This window comes from Eublepharis macularius, chromosome 6, assembly GCF_028583425.1.
Source record: "Eublepharis macularius isolate TG4126 chromosome 6, MPM_Emac_v1.0, whole genome shotgun sequence".
Taxonomy (NCBI): domain Eukaryota; kingdom Metazoa; phylum Chordata; class Lepidosauria; order Squamata; family Eublepharidae; genus Eublepharis; species Eublepharis macularius.
Genome location: NC_072795.1, coordinates 69,088,116 through 69,104,348, shown reverse-complemented (window position 1 = coordinate 69,104,348; position 16,233 = coordinate 69,088,116). Strand labels below are relative to the sequence as shown.

Sequence of the window (16,233 nt, the reverse complement as noted above, 5' to 3'; positions counted from 1 at the left end):
AACTACCTGCACGTACCAGCATCTTTTTTGTTTAGATTCCTCTTTTCTCGTTAAATGAGGTTATGGGACTGTTGGTATACAAAAGAGGAGCTAATGTGTCAAAGTGGAGGCTCAGAGCAGTCAGGTCAAGCAAAGTTAAGGGAGTAAGAGAAAGGGGGGGGGAATCACCAATTCTTCACTTGCAAGACAGTTTTCTGGAGAGCACCATGGCAAATCACTGTTTAAATGTATTGACATGTCATTCAGCCTTGCCGACAAGGATATTACTAGGTATGTTCAGCTTTTCATCTTGAGACCATTAAGAAAGTACGATCCAACTATTGTTTTATCCTTCAAATCCAGGTCCTGTAGGCCCAGCTGGTCTTCCTGGAGCTCAAGGTAATGCACACAGCCTTTCTGCTTCATTTTTCATCCCCACCTCCTATTATCTATCATCTCCCTTTGTCTTTTCGCGTTGTCTTTGCTTGGCATGAGCCAGTCTAGTTTCAGCCCCTTTTGGTCCCACATTGGTGGGTTCTGCCTTGCTGCTTTTTTGGCCCAGAACAGCTTCTGGCCTTCATAACAAACTTTTATTTGTTTGGGGCAGCCTCTCATGCTCGAGCCTTGGTTCACTTTTCCTGCATGGCTTCTACTCTCCTTTGCAATTCCTTTAGCCAACCATGTTACCTCCCTTTACATTCTAAACTCTCTGCGCTGAGACCAAGTTGTTTCTGTTCAGCAGCTGGCACATGTTGAGAGCTGAATAGTAGCATTTGTAAACAGAGTATACCAGGTATCTGGAAGCCACACTTGGACTTGTGCCAATCCCCATGAGAATCTTTTCTTAGCCAGTGCTAGACTGGAGGGCTAATAGCATTAACATAAGTAGTATAATTTAGATGATGGATTGCGGATGGATTGTGTCTGTTGCAAAAGTTCCAGGCTATGTCTTACCTTTTTCTTCTTTCACGCAATGATTTTCAGCCTTTGATTTAGTTATTGTATAGTATGGGAAGCTATTCTCTCTATGGAAGACATTAAGCTCTACATGCTGATTCTCACATATAAGTGTGCATTTAGTGCATAGTGATCACATGTGTGTATTAGTACAGTGATAGATGTTTGCGTATATGTGTCACTAATACATCTAATGTCCTACATACGGATATCAAGCTATTTCCTATAGAAAACAATATTACGTATAAGAGATTTATAACATTTCAAGGATCCATAGATGACCTGCTTTTTGTAGCAGACCTGTTAATTTGATCCCAGTTTATGTTTGCAGTGTTTCTGCATTCATCCACTCTGGAAGTGAGGATTTCAGAAATCCTGAGGTTTTTGCCCCAATATGTTCTTTAAGAAATTAGCAGCATTGTCGCATGAGAGATACAGAATGGGGTGGGGACCAGTTCAAGTCCAGTCTAGTTTACATTTCTCCTTGTTGTGATATGAAATAATCCTTGGATTTGTATTAAATGGAAACCAGAGCCCAGCATCTCCAATGTCCACTAATTCCCAAAGCTGGCTTTTCCCAGAGTGCCATATTTGTGAACCTGATAGTAAATAGTCTGATGTTTTTGTCTTTTCAAACAGGCCCTCGTGGTGAGAGAGGACCACCAGGTGAAAGCACTGTTGTGGAAATAAGACCTGAAACTGCTTCTTCAGCTGCTCAAGGTAGGGTGAACTGTCTCTCCTGTGTTTGTGAAGCCAGCTCCAAGAATAATAGCTATGATAGCTGAGCCAAAATTTTCCATCATCATCATCATTATCATCATCATCATCATCCATTGCTCAGCACCCAACTAATCATTGAAAAATATTCAAATATTGAACAGTATAATTTGTTTGTCATATAGAAGGTACTCCACAACTCTGTCTCTGAAGAACCTGCCCACCCGCTCCCGCCAGAAAAATAATAGACTGTAAAATCTTAAATCTGCTTCTAATTAAGAAAGTCTTTTTAGGGCCATCCACACTTTCCCTTTTAGCTTTCCAACTCTAAAATATGAAACATTCACACTAGGATTTGAAGAAACAGACTGGAAGATACAGATTAAGTTTCTAATCATGTATCTTTAAAATGCAATATAAATTGGTACTTTGTTTTAGTCATCTTTACAACCAAATTAAATTGAATTGTAATATACAACTCAATCAATATTTAAAGGATACATATATGTGCTACCATCTGGAGTTGCTGATTTGATTTAGAGAGAGTTAGTTTGAATTTACTTTGCCAGGGTGTTAATGCAGGCTGCAATTCATTTTTGAGCGCATCTATTCTTACTCCTTTCATAGTCTCTTCCAATCTTCCAGCTCACTGCCCTTCCAAAGATTCTTCTCCCTCCTTCCTGCTTTTCCTCTTCTCCCCTGTTCTCTTCCTGTAGTAAGCCTCACACTTCAGCAGGTCAGAATAATTTGTCCAGGTGTTTTCACAAGAGATGCTACAATACTGTATACTGTACCACTTGTGAATGTTGATCTGGTTGCTTTTTCTTTTGATTTGCAGGTACAGGAAATGATTTAAGTGTTACTTCTGAAAACAATTTTTATCTGGGCTCCTTTAGTCCACGAGTTTTATTTTTTAAAAACCCTCCCGTGGCTCCAATTACTGTCTGTAAATTTGAAACAGTATTTTCATTTCCATTTTCTGTTTCACTTTGCCAGATATGACCAGGCAACCTGGGCCACCTGGACCCCCTGGACCTCCTGGACCCCCAGGCCCACCAGGTAGAACTTAACACACAAAATCATACAAATAAAAAATATGAGGTGGGAGAATAGCTCTGGATAATGCATTAAGTCTTCCTTATAAAATTATGATGTAAGCTGCATTGGGTTGTTAGGGAAAGGCAGTATATAAATGTTTTTAAATAAAAGTAAATATTTCTGACTGCTTCTAGAGTTGGACTTCAGAGATAAACACCTGCTTTCTTGATGTTTTTGGCAGAAAACCAATTGTGTTCTGGCTAGTCTACCTCCCTCCTACTTTTCAGTTTTTATCTAACACTTTGTAGCTCTTTGGAGTTCACTTTTAATATAAAGTGAAGCAAATTATTCATTTCTTCATTGAGTGTCCTGAGATCATATTGATAAGAGGTAAATAGACTCTGCAAGAGCTGAGCTTCTAGAACATACTAAAGATTCTTGCAAAAGTTTATATGCAGTGTGAATGAATGAAAATAAACTGTAAGAGTTGAGTTGTTACTTTGTTTCACAAATCAAAAGAGATAAAATACTATGGATTTAATACTCATTTAGGAATTTGATTTAAATAAATAGAATGATTTTAAAACTATTTAGATATATATTGGCTGTATGTGATCAGGCTTAGTGAGTATGACTGGTTGGGGCAGAGAATATTTTTGGCCAAGAAGAACAAGGGTCCACTCAACCAGATAATACCTTTATTTCTGTTTTCAGGAGCTTCTATTCAGGGGCCACCAGGACCCCCTGGCCCACCAGGTAAACTTTTAATACCATTTCAGAGCCCACTTCTTGGAGAAGTTTCCCAAACTGCTCTGTTGTTTTAGAGAAATATGACACTGTGTATTTTCCCAAGCCATGCAAATAGCAGCTGCAAGGTGGGGTGGGAGATTTTGTATCAGGAAAACAGTTAACTCACTTCCTCCATGTGATGACCCTGATCTAAAATGGGAGCCCAATGTGATAGCCACTGACACTCTACAAACATGTGGGAAATCAGTTCACAGATCTGCTGCCTACTTTGACCCTAATGTACAGATTAATCTCAAAAGAATAATTGAGGTGTAGATTCTGCAGAATCGCAATCAACGTAAGAACATAAAAAGAGCCTGCTGGATCAGGCATGTGGTCCATCTAGCCCAGCATCCTGCTTTACACAGTGGCCATCCAGTTGCTTGGAGGGTTAACAGGACATAGAGCCTGAAGCCCTCTTTTGCTGCCTTTGGATATAGAGGCTGCCCTCATTCACCATGGCTAGTGGCCATGAATCTGTTTAACATCTTCTAAAGCTATCTGTGACTTCCACTTTAAAAAGCCATTTTGCCTTTTATGGCTTCCTTGACTTGAGCAGTTTACCATTCGGGCATCAGACTTGTTGGTACTTTCCTGATTTGAGGTATGCATTTTATCTGGGCCTCAATCACCATAGGCTTAAATAGTTTCCAGATGTCCTGGAGGGATCTTATTCTCTTAATTATCTAGCATTCTTCTGATTAGTCCCCTCATTTCAGCAAAGTTCCCTCTTTTTGAGATCAATACTATTGTTTTGGACTCCAGTGGCAAATTTCTGTTGGCATAATTGCTGAACATAATAGCATTGTGGTCACTGTTCTAAACTGGTGCAACAACATCTGCATCTTGTACCAGGTCTCTAGCTCTGCTAAGAACCAAGCCCAGAGATGCTACACCTCTAGTTAGCTCTGTGGCCAACTGATCCAATGCACACTCATTTATCAAATTGACCAGCTTGGATAATATCACAAAACAATGCCCATTTCTCTTCTGAATCTGAAAAAAGAAGGCAGCGGTCTTCTCCTACTGCCAGAACGATGGCCTAAATAGAATGAATCTGTTCCAGAAGGTGAAATATCTTTGCCCCGCGGCAATATAGATTCAACGGTGTCTTTAGTTATGCAGTTAATACCTATCAACAACCACCCCTGACCCCAGCATACAAATTTAAAAGCTAATATTTCATAGATTTAACAAATACAGAGATAAGGTACAGCTCAACTTAGAAGAGACAGGCAAACAAAACCTGCAAAGGCATTTTAAGTGCCTGGTATTTATTATCAGCTGTTCCTTCTAATATGCCGATATTCCTGTTCCTTAGGAGAAGGCTTACCAGGACCCCGAGGCCTACCAGGATCCTTTGTGCCCACAAATGGTAAGAGCTTTTGTTTAGTTCGTTTACACATTTTATATTTAGAAATTTGGGGAGATGATAATCAAATAATACCTTGAAATGAAGGATTCCAGCAAAGCTAACTGTATTAATGAGGAGCCAGGGTGCTGCTCCTGTATGTATTATTTTCTCTGAGGACCTCTTTTTCTATACAGAAAACTTCTTTGCTGGCCCACCAGGCCCACCAGGCCCTGCCGGACCAAGAGGAGAACAAGGCGAGTGATTTGGAATCCCTGCCACTTTGGCCCCGTTAATTGCATGGGGGCAGCTGAAGCTAAGAATCTGATTAGGAACCTGGGTGACAAACCAGTTGGAATGCCAAGGCAGAAGAAAAGTATAATTAATATATAATTGTTTTGTATTAAAAATAATCTAAAAAATGAAATCCTCCCTCTTTATGCAAGAGGAATGAAAAAGATACAATTAGCAGATCCCCCCCCCCCTCAGTAATGGTGCAGAAGGGGAAACAGGTGCTCTCTTAAATCTGATTCTGTGACAATCTGACCTCCAGGAAGTGATAGTCAGAATGGCAGTTCTCAGGATGATTTGACATCTCCCTTTTTTTTGCACCCCGTTGCAATCTTAGGAATGTATTCTGTATGTAGCTAAATGAATGATGCTGCTTGGTCATAGCTGTGTGGACAAGAGAGAGTTTGCAGAATGTCAGAAAGTTCATTCACCATTCTGCTGGGAAGACAGCTTTATTTTTTCCTTCCTTTAGAAGCAACTATGGCTCTTCCCTTCTCAGCAGTAAGAAACTGGAGCCTGTCTCTTGCAGCCGAGAAAGCAGGGGCTGCAATTGCCCAAACAAGAGAATCAAATTGGCTGGCCATACAAGACTCTTGTCTGTCATCCAGGGTCTGGAAGTGCTTATGCAATGCTAATGTAAAATACTATTTAATCACAATGGATGATGCACTAACTGCATGTGATGGGAGTTTTCTGTATTTTCCCCAAGACTGTATTTATTCGGTTCTTATGTGAAAAGAATATTGGAAATAATAATTGATCTGCTGGCACTGTTGTTGGTCATAGCACGTCTTGCTAGCCCCATTCCTACAACCACCTGGGATTTAACAGATCTCCTTGTTTGCAGGATTGCCAGGTCCACGAGGATTCAAAGGTAACCATGACCATTCTTTCCCATTATAAGGATCAGGGGGTCCCTGTGGGGATTGGCCAGGTTGATTAACCTGTTGTCTTCCTCACAGGTGAAGCAGGGCAGCCTGGTCTCCCAGGAGTCTCTGCACATGGTGAGTCTGCACACCCTTACTTAAGGGTTTACTTTCACTTCTCACATTTTGTGTTGGCAAATCCAGGATTGCCACCAGATGTACATTTGACAGGGTGAACTAGCCCTCCCCAGCTCCCTGATAAGTAAACCTGTATGATACATTTGATTTCAGCTGTCTTTGTTCTATACACATTTTACATTTTTAAATCTTTACATTAAATATCATCTTAGATATGCACCAATACAATCATGTATTGAAAAGCTGTATTTCTCCCCATAGTTCCTTCTCCTTGTGTTTTCTGTCAGCAGGTGCTGGAGTTGCCATCCAAGGACCACCTGGACCTCCTGGGCCACCTGGTCCCAAAGGTTTGTGAGGAGTTCCTCTTCCTGCAGAGCACCGTTTTGTGACTTGGACTGCTGAGCTGAGTCCATCTGGAAAGGGTGGTCTTGTCTTCCTTGCTTGCTGTAATTGAACATGCCACTCAACTAGTATGATGTTCCCTCATCCTTAAACCACAGAAATGGCACCAGAGGCATTTTTAAAACTAAAAAATAACTAGTTAGTTTATGTACATTAAAGGAGATAGTTTAGGTAAAGTCAGGAGTTGAAACTTTTTGAGGTAACATCAACATACATACATCTAGATCACTGAGAGCCAAACTACAAGTGACGCCTGACACTAGTTGGACTCTTGTCAGCTTCCCTCAAGTTTTGATGGTAAATGTAGGCAGCTTGGCAGAATGTTGGACAAGTGACAGTTGAAGTCCATTGGACAGCAGTCAGAGAGCCAAGCTGCAAGACCAGGACGCCTACATTTCCCATCAAAACTTGAGGGAACCTGACAAGTGTCCAACTTGTGTCAGGCATCACTTGTAGTTTGGCTCTGAGGTAACACTCAGAACATGCACATACTTCAGTTTTTAGGCGCTTCACTGTTACTTAAGGCTTCTGTTATTAGGCTTTGTTTTCCTTGTTTCTTTCCCTCAAGAATTTGAGTATACTTTCTTCTTAGTATTCTCCTTCACTTCTAGGGTTAGTACCCCAAACTGCCTCTCTGCACATACCAGTGCTTTCCTTCAGTCCTCAACTGAATCTGGAAGTCTCCTCAGACAATTATACACCCCAGCCAACCAGGGATTTCTCCGGTCTCTTGAGCCGTCTCCCTGTTTCAACTGGGAAGGGACAGTCTCCTCTCCTTTAGAAGATTTACCCCTTTCTTTTTGGCCTCTTTGGGAGTCTGCACTTATACTCAAACCTCCTGCCAGTTCTCCTGCTGGTGTTGCAACTGCTGTCCCTGAGAACTCCATCTCTCAGCTCTTTCACACATTCCAATCTCTCTCTCTGCTAGGACTCAAACCCTCCTCTCTTGGCTCAGCTACCCAATCCGATGTCTAGGAGTAGTGTGCCACATAAATCTCTCTAAGAGGAATTAACTCTTAACAGTCCTGCAAACGGGGGTGTTCAGCCCTTCCTCACTTTCTTTAAATGTGCAGACCATCACAGCTAGCATATGCACCTAACTACAGTTCTCCTCTGTAGCTGGGGGTTTAATAATTTTAAAGAGATATAAATAATTAGGCATGATCCTTTCAGAAAACATTTTTTACTCTCTTGATCCCTTCCAACTGTTGCGAAATTGGTCTGTGGAGTTTTATCTTCCACAAGTCCCAAGTTAGAAAGATGGTCTCCTATGCCTAAGGAGATTCAGCAAAACTTTTTTTCTTTTTACTTTTAGGTGAAGCAGGTGTTCCAGGAGCCCCTGGCATCCCTGGGGGAGGTAAGAGAATCTGTATGGAAAGATGCTAGTTTAAAACACTGGGTTAACAAAATTAATGTGTATCTTTGCACAATATGCAAGTATCAGAGCTTCCCGAGTGTTAAAACAGAATGAAAGGTGATAATAATGATGATGATGATGATGATGAACATTCTATTTATATACTGCCCTTCAGGACAACTTAACACTCAGAGTGGTTTACAAAGTATCTTATTATTATACCCACAACAAACACCCTGTGAGGTGGGTGGGGCTGAGAGACCTCTGAAAGAGCTGTGGCTGACCCAAGGTCACCCAGCTGGCTTCAAGCAGAGGAGGGGGGAATCAAACCCGGTTCTCCAGATTAGAGTCCCGTACTCTTAACCACTACACCAAACTGACTTCTTCATGAAAAAACAGCACAAGAGCTTTTAGCTCAAGGAGCAGAGCTACAGCCCACAGCCAGTGTATTGGTTATAGTGCTGGGTTAGGATTTGGGAGCTCCAGGTTAAAATCTCCATTCTGCCATAGATGGTTGCTGAGTGACCATGGATATCCAGTCATATATACTGTCATACTAAATTACTTCTCAGGGTTGCTGTGAGGATAAAATGGAGGAGAGGAGAATTATGTAAGCTTCTTTGAATTCCCCACTGGTATGAAAGGCTGGGTATAAATTAAATTACTTTTTTAAAAACCCATTAACTGTTTGACTGAACTTATTTATTACCCAGGCTGTGGTGGGGTCAGGGGCACCTGATTCAGAAAACTTGCTGAAGCTAATCTGGTTTAGGCCTGGGAAGTATTTTGATGGGAGACTTGCTGGAGAGCCTGTATAAGTTCCCTTGAGTACCATGTTGGAAGAAAGGTGGGGTAAACATGTCATAAATATCTCTTGCGCATTAGAAGAGGCTACCATTAAAATGAGCCACCCATTTCTATAGATACTAGAGGTGAGCACGGACTGAAAAATGGACCAAAATTTTACACAGACCGGGCCAGTTCAGCGTTTGCAAGCCGGCAGGTCATGGGATGTGCCTTTTTTCACGGATGCAACGAAGTTTAGCCAGTCTATCAGTCCGTTGATCTGTGAAACCAGACACCCTGGCGACAAACAATACTCTAAGTGTACTCTAACGTAGGAGCCACCTGCAGACCTTCTGCTGCCCTTGAAACACACCATTCTTACTCTGAAAAACTTGATAGGCAGCTCTAGCTGCCAACCAGAGAGCTCCCATTATTCTCTATATGAGCGTTTAGTATATAAAACGCAGTGTGGAGCCGCATTTTCATTTTCCAGCTGGTTGCTGGCTCGGAGGAACTGCTTGTTGCGGGAGTTTTTTTTTTGGATTGCGCCAGAGGGAGGCTTGGAGCTTGTGTTGCAGGAAGGCTCTGGGTGGGAACAAGCTTATTAGGCTTCCTTAGCTGAGGGCGCATTCTTGTTTCCCCTTTTCCCCCCTTTCAATTCTTATTTGCTTGTGGGGTGGTGGGCTAGCCTAGGGCTGTGCCACAACCCAGTCTCAGAGTTGCAGTCAGGCTCTGGGTGCAAGCTTGTTGGTCTCCTTGAGGGCTCACTCTTCTGTCTAATTCCCCCCCCCTTTCAATTCTTATTTGCTTGTGGGGTGTTGGGCTAGCCAAGGGCTCTGCCAATTGCTGCAAGCCAATGCAAGTCAATTGGCGTTTGCGGCTCCTGTTCTATATACTGGAAGTTTCCTGGGGGCGGCTGCTTTGGGGGTCTGTAATTCGGACATCTGAAATGCAATCCTGGCCAAACTTGACGGGTGGCTGGAGGAAAGCCTGTTGAAGACACGCTGCAAGTTTGGCTTCTCTGAGTGTGAAGGGGCAGTGCTAGGGCTCCCGGAAGTGACATACCATGGACCAATGAAACAAAGTGCATACAGTTGTGTATATTATTTTTCATTAAAATTTGTATTTTAAGAAAAGCACAGTTTTGTAGCTTGAATAACTTCTGGAGATTTGCATGCATTTGTTTAGTTTTCATAGCTTGTTCTATTCTCTTGTCTACATGGAGGAATGAAAAGCCTTACAAACCTCAGAGTTCTACTGAGACCCACCTTCAGTCCTCTGAGGTCCAAACCACACTTTACATCTACCACACAAATGCTAGGGAACTGGCAGCCATGCAAGAGCTCCAAATTGCCATGGCAACTCAGTTGAGAAGCACCACAGGGGCCCACTTCAGATTATTACTCGGGAGGGAGGAAGGGCTCCTGTCTTCCTCCCTGTGCTCTTTTCCCAGCCTGAAACTGCCCTGGGGGGTGATAGGTATTCCATTGGGGGGCTGCACATGCACTGAATGCTTGTGCCCTGCTGCAAGTCCCCATGGCAATCATGTGGTGAATGCAGGCCTGTAGTTGGACCTCAGATGTCATCAGAAGCTACTTGTGTAGTTGGAAACATATCTACGAAACTTACTTTCCCCACCTAAAAATGAAAACTAAGATTCTCAAGATGCTCACTTATCAGTCACATCCTTTTCAACATTTGTGATTGCTGATGTGGAAAATAGTGATGCCCCTGAGTATGCTACGACTTTACTAAAGTTGTAAATAGTATAGCTGTAAATAGCCCTCACATCTTTAGTATATCCTTGTAGTCTCTGTCCTTTTGTTGATTTTAGAAAAAAATGGTCAAAAATTTCCTGTGTGTTGATGACAAATATACAACTATCTAGGGACAAAGCTGCGCATTATTATACTAACGTGCTTCCTAAACACAGTGTGTCTGCTGGTTAACAGGAATTGCAGACATGGGGAAGCATTGGCAGGTGGAGTCAATAGGTGGAAAGGAATTCTGAATCATTCTTGTGGCACTGATTCTACCTTGCAGAAATTCTCAGTGGCTGCCCCGCAGTCATTTCCCTCTGCAGTGAGGCTTCTTCCTGCCTCTGAGTATGCCTGGGAAGGGGGAACCACTAAAATAAAAAAGGCCAGCAGAACACTGGGAGGGAAGAATTGGAAGATTCAGGAAAAGCTGAACATACTTCCTGCTCGTCAGTCTATTGTTTCTTCCCTACAAACACCATCCCATATTACACCTACACATATGGCCCTAACAAGGCAAATATGAGGTTTGGAAGTTATTTTCTTTGTAACATGCCATTTTGCCAGAAGTCTCAACAGGATGTGTTTTCAGTGCAAAGGTCAGGACCTGTTCTTACTTTTTCAAACTTATGGTTTACTTCTGCAGCTGGATCAAGAGTTTCTCAGGGTCCTCCAGGTCCCCCAGGCCCTCCTGGACAACCTGGCCTAGGAATTGGTTCAGTGCATGAAATTCAGCAGTATGTCTCTGAGTACCTGCAGAGTGAGTACCCACATGGTTTTTGCCTAGCTTTCCCAAGGCTATGTGTTTTGTGCCTGCTGCTGCTGAGGTTACTACCACTATGGACTGTCCCTTGGCAGCATTCACTGCAAATACCTCTGGGGACATCAGGAGAAAAGTAGATCAGTCTGGAGCTTGTGTAACTTTTGAGCAAATTAATAGCTGATCGACGCATTATGCAAAATGAGGGTGGTTGAATTCTGGAGTGTGTGTGTATGGGAGTCATATTATCTTAAACTTCTTCATCCAAAGTGTAGGTAAGATGTCATTTCAAGTAATATAAATACTTAATGACACAGCACAACTGAAAATTACAGAAACTGCAGCATTTAGGTCTAGCCCAATGCACAGACAGTGATTCCTCAGTGTTTCAAAAGCAGGATATTTCCAGTCCTGCCACCGACCTGAGATGCTGTTAAGTACATAAGCCAGAATAAAAAATAGGATATTGCATTTACAAAGCATGTGCTGAACCAGTGGGTAACAGCTCCCCCTGCCAAAAAACTTTTTGCATAATGACTATTTTATTGGTACAGGAATATGATTTTTGTTTAGGAAATGACCTGGGGTTGTTTTCCAGATAAACTGAATGAAACCAAGTAAAGTGAGTGATTCATTAGACATTCAGAGTATGAATTTCAAAATAATCTACCTATACCATTCTGAGAGCAGGTGGCAATTTATTCTTGGAGGATGAAAGAAAGTGGGGAATTATCAAGAACGTGTGTAGTTCCCAGTATTATTCTGGTAGAGCCAGAATTCATATAACCATAAGACCTATCAATTTTTGTCATGATTTATCTAATTAGGGGATGGGCGTTATCTGGTTGCACCTCAAGGCCCACCAGGTCCTCCAGGTCCTCCAGGAATTATTACCATTGATGAAGAATCTTTGGACTATGGCAAGTTGGCCCGTCATGTTATGAACCACATGTCTGGTAAGCGTCCTGTTCCAACCAAGTTTCTGTTCCTTCAGTTAGGCCTTCATCTTTACCCATAAACCACACCATAACCCGCCCCCCGCCCCCGAATTTACTATTCGTCTGTTGGTGAGAGATTTTCCACTTTCTTGAGAACCTCTACCAGGCTTTGCCTCTGGTTGTGTCACAATCGTGTCCTTTTGCTTGAGACTAGGGCCATCAGCAACATCTTAAAAATTCCTGTTTTCTGTCCCTCTTGCTTTGCACTAGACAGTGGCTTTTTGGCATTAGTGAACTTTCTCAATGTTGGTCTCTTGGCTTGTCACCAGACTTCAGGAAGGTTTCTTTCTCCACCATATCCCTTATTCTCCTGAAATCCATGGCACTTCTGTTTTTCCTTTCAATTACTTCTGGACCATCCTTGTTTTTTAAAAAAAAGTAAAGCAGATGTTCAATATGAAAAGGCTTCTTTTTGTATGAAAAACTCTAAGTACTCTGTAGGAGAATACCTCACAATTTCTTTGGAGCCATTACATGTGGTTATGGTTTGGCAAAACCAAGTACAACATGCATTTGATCAAATCTCATAACGTTAGGACCAAATCCCATTTAAATAAAAGCCTGATCCTATGCATGCTTACTCAAAAGTTCCCCTAAATTTATGAGAATCTATCCTAAGCAAATGTAAATAGGATTGCAGTCTTAATCATTTAATGGTGAAGTTTAGCTCTGCTGATAACAATAGCTTTGCTGGATTATGCTCTTGGATCCCCTTTCCAAATTTAATGGCCAAATATATTAAATCCCTAAAGGTCTCTCTAGATGTGCAGGTTCTTCAAACCCAACTCGGGTTCCTACAGTTGCTGTGAGGATGGGGGGAATAGCAGTTAAAAAATAAAGGAGCGCCCAAACAGCCTCAGAATGCCACTGCAGGGAGAGAAAGAGTTCTTCCCTCGTCTGTCAAGCTGTTTTCCAAAATAGCTAGTGGGGGGGAAGTCTCTTTTTCCTGCTCCACATGGAGTATTCTGTGTACATGGAACAGTAAAACTAGGGTAAGGCCCTCTCCCTGTGCTATTCTGACATGAGCCCCCCCCACCCACACACACACACAGAAGTATTCTGAGGCTGCTTGGGTTCTCTTTTATTTTTAACCACCATTTCCCATAGCTGCTGTGTGGCTGCAGGGAACCTGCATGTCTGGAGAGACCCCTAGAAGAACAGGTTTCTAGTGACTGACATGACATGGAAGACGTGTGCCAATGCTGTCCACTGGGGAATCATACTGTTGGATTGAACCATAGATCTGTAGCTGGGATTAGGAAGGCTGCAAAGAAAAATCCAAAGCCACTGATTGGTCACACAAGCCCATTACTATGTTTACAGAGCAGACATTTTCAATATCATAGGCAAGATAGTAATCCTCTGATAAAACCATGGTACTACTGTGATGTTCTTCCACTATGCTGCAGCAGAATCCTGGACTTAAAACACTTTTAAAGCAGCTTGCACCATTTTGGTTTCTTTTATTATATTTGCAATTTCCCTAACAATCATCTTTTCTTTGTGAGCTTGTGTGTCATGTTTCTAAGTATTTCTCTTACTCTAGCTTTAGGTATCTCTTGGACATCTTCTTCCCATTCATCCTCTTCAACAACGATTTATGATGATCTCATTGCCATGCTACAGAGTAAGTGAATAACTTAAAGATTGCAAGGGTTTGGTATCATGAAAGATTCTTTACACTTTAAAGAGATGCTAGGAAAATGTGTATTTACAAGCAGGGGGGCCTGCAAGGTCTTGTAAGGGCTTGTTTTTTTGTGGAGGGGGGGAATCTCATTTCATCCTCATCCACTATTCTTCTTTCCCTTCCCTGACAGCCCCATAGCCCTTTCCTGCTTCATTCTCTCCTTCCCACCTGCCAGCCAACCTGCCTTTATCTGCCAACATCTTCAGCTTTCCCTCCTTCCATCCCCTGACAGCCTCTTCCTGGGAGAACTCTGGCCAACCCCTCCCAATGTATTTTTTTAAGATTTCAGTTTTTTCCAAAAACCTGGGGCTTTTCTCAGGTTTGCAGCAAGATCTGTCTTGTCTGTCCATGACCATATCTTACACATGGAGTGCAAAGTTGAGAATTAGATACATTGATAGGGTTACAGTTATGCAGAATAGTTTGCTGGAGAATTCCCACTTTCCAGTGTTCTGGTCAGTGAAGGAGGCAGTACAGGGGTGATTGACAGCCAAGGGAAGCAGTTTTGAGTAGTTTCAGTTTCCCTGCACCGCATCTACAATGGGGGCAATTTTAGAAATAGTTTGGTCCAGTTGTTGAATTATATACTTGGCTATGTATATTTACCTGACTAACAGCATACACATGCCACAGTTTGATAATAAATTGGTATGCACATGGCACATGATTCCTTTTTTCAGCATGATCACATGAGGACAGTTGATACTTACATCTCACTGTTATTGGCTTTAACAAGGAAGGTTGATTGGGTCAGAACTGGATTGTTCATCTTCGTTCTTCTGTGCAGATACACATTGGGACTGCACACACAATGTGTGTCTGCACAGAATAACTCGATAAAAAAGTGTTTCACTCACCTGTAACTGTTGTTCATTGAGTTCTGTCTGTGCACCCCCACATTGTGCATGCGCAGTCTCAATGTATGTCTGCACAGAAGAACTTGATGAACAGTAGTTACAGGTATGTACAACCCTGTTTTGCATTTTAGAAAACCCTCCTGTTTCTGGTAATTAATTTTGATACAAACCAGCAAATCAGAAAAGTGAATGTTTAATTTTTCTTATCTTTTTAAGGAGAGGATGTTCGTCGACAACTAATTGGACCGCCAGGTCCCCCTGGGCCACCTGGAATGGGAGGAAATGGCTTATCCGTGTCACTGGATTATGATGAATTGACCAGACGGGTTGTCAACTACATGACAAGTAAGAACTCCTTTTAGAACTCATCTCTATAAAGATACATAGCTATTATTCTGTGATTTGTGCTAACATCCCCACATTCTGTGTGGGGCTAATCAGTCCTGCAGTACTATCTATCTACTGCAATCTTATCGTAAAAGTTTACCACCAAATATAGTGTATATGGTTGCACTGATGAACTGGCTTCTTGGTGCAGAAAAGCTCAGGATACAGAAAATGTAAGGAGTTTTCACTCACGTCATGATTATACTCCACCCATCTGATGCTACTCAGTGTTTTTATTTGACACCATTTTACTATATCTGGCTATAGTGTTGTGGCTGGGCCTCATTGTTATTGTATTGTAAATTGGCTTACAGCATCAGCGCAAATCCACTAGTCAAGAGGTACAGGAATATTTGACATGAAACTTTCTAAGAGTTGGCTTCTGCTATCTATGGGCACAAGGATCACAGGACCTTCCCTGCCCTCCCTTCTTTCAGGAGCCTTTCCCAATTCCAGGAAATGTTATTTCTAGGGTGGAGGGGTTCACTTGTATTAATAGCTACATGGGTCAGGTAGTTGTAGTGGGGAGGGGGAAAGGGACAAAATTGCTGCTTTCCTTCTCTTTTGTGAGCAATGTTCCATCCACACAAGAGGCAGGAAAGATAATCTTGTTCCCTTCCCCCTCCCTTCTGCAGCCACCGACCCTCACAGCTTTTAATACACACGGCATTTGACCCCAGGAATAAATTTTTCCTGAAGTTGGAAAAGGATATAGGGGAGAGGAGAGTGGGGAAGATCCTGGAATGACAACATGTTCTGCTGGCAGTTCATGGAGTCCAAGCCTAAGTATTTACTGGACCAGAAGAATCATAAGGCATGTTCTGGTGTGAGATGCTGTAGTAGTCAGTGATAAAACAATTCTTGATTTCCATTTGCACAGAATAATCCATAAGTCATGGATGTTTCTTGACTTGTTAGTTCACAGCATTTGTTAGATTAAAATGGTGATTATATTCCATCCAGAAAACATTTACATATCAATTCTGGATTATGGCTCATGGTAAGAACCAGTTTGGTGTAGTAGTTAAGAGTGCAGAACTCAATCTGGAAAACTGGGTTTGATTCCCGACTCCTCCACTTGAAGGCAGCTGGGTGACCTTGGGTCAATCACAGCTC

The 16,233-nt window shown here is 42.1% G+C and overlaps 1 protein-coding gene across 4 annotated transcripts in view; it reads left to right on the top strand.

The window, feature by feature from the left end:
* Nucleotides 1–16,233, top strand: part of COL17A1 (collagen type XVII alpha 1 chain) — a 78,444-nt gene that overhangs the window by 50,687 nt on the left and 11,524 nt on the right. For 2 of the 4 annotated variants that reach the window (XM_054982948.1, XM_054982947.1), the window contains exons 36-49: nucleotides 343–378; nucleotides 1,576–1,656; nucleotides 2,650–2,712; nucleotides 3,406–3,447; nucleotides 4,802–4,855; nucleotides 5,029–5,088; nucleotides 5,970–5,996; nucleotides 6,085–6,126; nucleotides 6,417–6,473; nucleotides 7,844–7,885; nucleotides 11,075–11,188; nucleotides 12,016–12,144; nucleotides 13,733–13,813; nucleotides 14,947–15,075. In XM_054982948.1, the coding sequence (XP_054838923.1) occupies nucleotides 343–378; nucleotides 1,576–1,656; nucleotides 2,650–2,712; nucleotides 3,406–3,447; nucleotides 4,802–4,855; nucleotides 5,029–5,088; nucleotides 5,970–5,996; nucleotides 6,085–6,126; nucleotides 6,417–6,473; nucleotides 7,844–7,885; nucleotides 11,075–11,188; nucleotides 12,016–12,144; nucleotides 13,733–13,813; nucleotides 14,947–15,075 (957 nt within the window). Of the gene's footprint in view, nucleotides 1–342; nucleotides 379–1,575; nucleotides 1,657–2,649; nucleotides 2,713–3,405; nucleotides 3,448–4,801; nucleotides 4,856–5,028; nucleotides 5,089–5,969; nucleotides 5,997–6,084; nucleotides 6,127–6,413; nucleotides 6,474–7,843; nucleotides 7,886–11,074; nucleotides 11,189–12,015; nucleotides 12,145–13,732; nucleotides 13,814–14,946; nucleotides 15,076–16,233 lie in introns of all 4 variants that reach the window. The other 2 variants (XM_054982946.1, XM_054982945.1) reach the window with 1 other exon arrangement.